This window comes from Akebia trifoliata, chromosome 11 (assembly GCF_017979445.1).
Source record: "Akebia trifoliata isolate Shusen 1 chromosome 11, ASM1797944v1, whole genome shotgun sequence".
Taxonomy (NCBI): domain Eukaryota; kingdom Viridiplantae; phylum Streptophyta; class Magnoliopsida; order Ranunculales; family Lardizabalaceae; genus Akebia; species Akebia trifoliata.
In genome coordinates, this window is record NC_141385.1 from 48,585,597 (window position 1) to 48,588,051 (window position 2,455).

General features: G+C 35.2%; 1 protein-coding gene across 1 annotated transcript; it reads right to left on the bottom strand.

Annotated features, from left to right (window-relative positions):
* Positions 1–311: 311 nt before the first annotated feature.
* Positions 312–1,028, bottom strand: LOC147392317 (DUF1685 family protein). The gene has a single exon (XM_086459167.1). It carries the CDS (start codon positions 1,026–1,028, stop codon positions 312–314), a length of 717 nt encoding a protein of 238 aa, XP_086315293.1.
* Between the last annotated feature and the right edge of the window lie 1,427 nt (positions 1,029–2,455).

Consider the following 2,455-nt stretch of genomic DNA (forward strand, 5'->3'; position numbering starts at 1 on the left):
GAGAAGGTGCAGGGACCAACACCAACCCGACAATTTCAAAAATATTAGGTGTGTAGGATCATCAATCCAGTTCTTATGGTATTAAATTACAAAAATACCCCTTACTGTGTCCTTGTGAGTTTGCTTTGAAAATAGCATCGTTGACATCGTCTACTTACCAAATGAGAATGGGATGGAATCAAACCAATCAAAATTGGATAAAAAATTCCAGTCTTGTTTTTTTAATTTACATTTTACAAGTTCTAGAGTAAGAAAAGTGACAAAAATACAAAGAAAGAAAGAAAAAAAAATCTCAAACAAAATCCATCTCTTCATCTAACAGTAGATGCAACTGTGTGAGCCCAGGATCTGAGATGATCTTTCATGTCAATTTCATTACCCAAAGCAGGAATTCTCCAATTAATTAATGGGTTCTCTAACTTTTTTTGATCCAAAAAATCCCAAGCTTCAGAAAGGTAAGGCCTTGAAATTACAGATTCATAAACAATTTCTTCTTCTTCTTCTTCTTCTTCTTCTTCCTTTGCATCATCTTTCTTCCCCAATCTTTGTAACCCAGGAATAATTGAAACCAAGCTTGAATTTCTATCTTCTTCAGAAAAAACAAAACCCAGATCTATAAACCCTTTTAATTCTTCAAATTCAAGATCAGATAAGCTCTTGCTGTTTCCCCTGTTTTTTCTCCTTCCAGTCATTCTCACTTTATTATGTGGCTGTTTCTCAATCTCTTCTTCTTCTTTCTTTGGTGTTTCTTCCTTGATTTCTTTTCCTGAGAGAATTGGTTGGAGTTTATGTGTAAAGAGAACTGATTTTGGAGAAGAGGAATTTGAATTGGGGCTTGATTTGGAGATCAATTGGTCGCTTAGAGATCGAACATGGCGTGTTGGGATGCGAGAAATCTGTAGTTTTGGGGATTTGTTTTCGATTTGAGGATCTGGGTTTGTTGGGGGAGGTGATGGTGGTGATTTTGTGAAGATTTCGTGATCAAACCAGTATGAATCGAAGAGCTTTAGCACTTGTTCTGCGTCCATGGAGGCAAAGAAAACAAGATAAGAGTTAGAGATGAAATCAAGAAAACGAGACTGTTGGATGGGTTAGAAGGGAGAGACGTTTATATATTTGACTGAATTATGCAATTGCCCTTGGCTTTGTTTGAAATTATTAAAATACAAAGGTTGATTAACACGTTTTTGAATTTTCTAATTTTATTTTTTTATTACAATCCGTGTTCCACTGTCGTAGGAGGGAAAGAAATGGAGTTAGGTGACGTGGCAGGAACATAAGGTAAGGAAAATCATTGCTTGAGGAAAAATTAAAACGTTGTTACTAGATCCACCATCCACAAATAGTAATAATAAAAATAACGGACCAGACCTCTCGACTCATGGAAAGAGAACTCATATGTTCACTCACAATTTAGATTGTGTTCATGTAAAAGAGTCGTATTGGAGTGACCTCAAGATTATATCTCATATCACATATCTTAACGAGAAAGTGTGTAAGAATCATAGATGTATTTTTATTGAGATAGAGTCAAAAAGTATCTATGGTTCCTATACACTGTCACGTCAGGATGTGTAATATGAGGTATAATCTTTGGGTTGAAATCTAAGAACTAATATAAAAAGAATATAACATGAATCTTGTTTACAAATTGATGATGAACACATTTTCAGAGTAAATGGAGTTTCACATGCAGAATGATTAAAGTCATACCTCCTAAGTGTGCACGTGACCTAATTTAATAATACTGAGTAGAACGACTCAATTGAAAGGATGAGCGCGATGCCAAACTGACATGTGACTTACATGTAAAATGGCCAATACTAAGTACTCAAGACTTCACACGCGTCAATAGCTCTGAGAGAGTTGCGACCACAACGTCACACAATAATATCACAGATTATTTGAAAATCAATACAAAAAAAAGGTAACTATATATAAAAGGCAAATGTAATAATAAAAGTAAGTAATTTTTATTTTGAAGCGTGCAGTTTAGCTAACCTTTGATTGGCTTTCACATATAAAAATTAACTTGATTAGTCTTTGTTTGTTTCCCAATATTAGTGTCACAAATCTATAGTCCCTTCACACACACACACACACACACACACACACACACACACACGTGCGCGCGCGTTAGGTCCATGAACTCTTAAAATTTAAAGTTGAGTAAATAAATTTTCAAGAGATCAACTCAAGTATGTGCATTGGCTTGTAATTGTCGAGTGCCTAAGAGTTTATGAAACCCTTAAAACACTTTGGAGGGGAAGATTGACTCGAGTTGGATGGTAGGAATTAGAAGTGTTAAATGAATGCTTTGCAACAAGGGGCTATAATTCCATAACCTTATTCTCAAGGTTGCAGTCACAATGTAGATCGAAAAATGTTTGTATCTATCTTCTTAATTCAAAAGGTGTTCAATGACTTTGAAACGAATGTGACTGAAGTAGGGCTC

What these genes read in the sequence shown, in the direction of transcription:
- LOC147392317 (XM_086459167.1), bottom strand. Translation starts at nt 1,028, where the DNA reads ATGGACGCAGAACAAGTGCTAAAGCTCTTCGATTCATACTGGTTTGAT.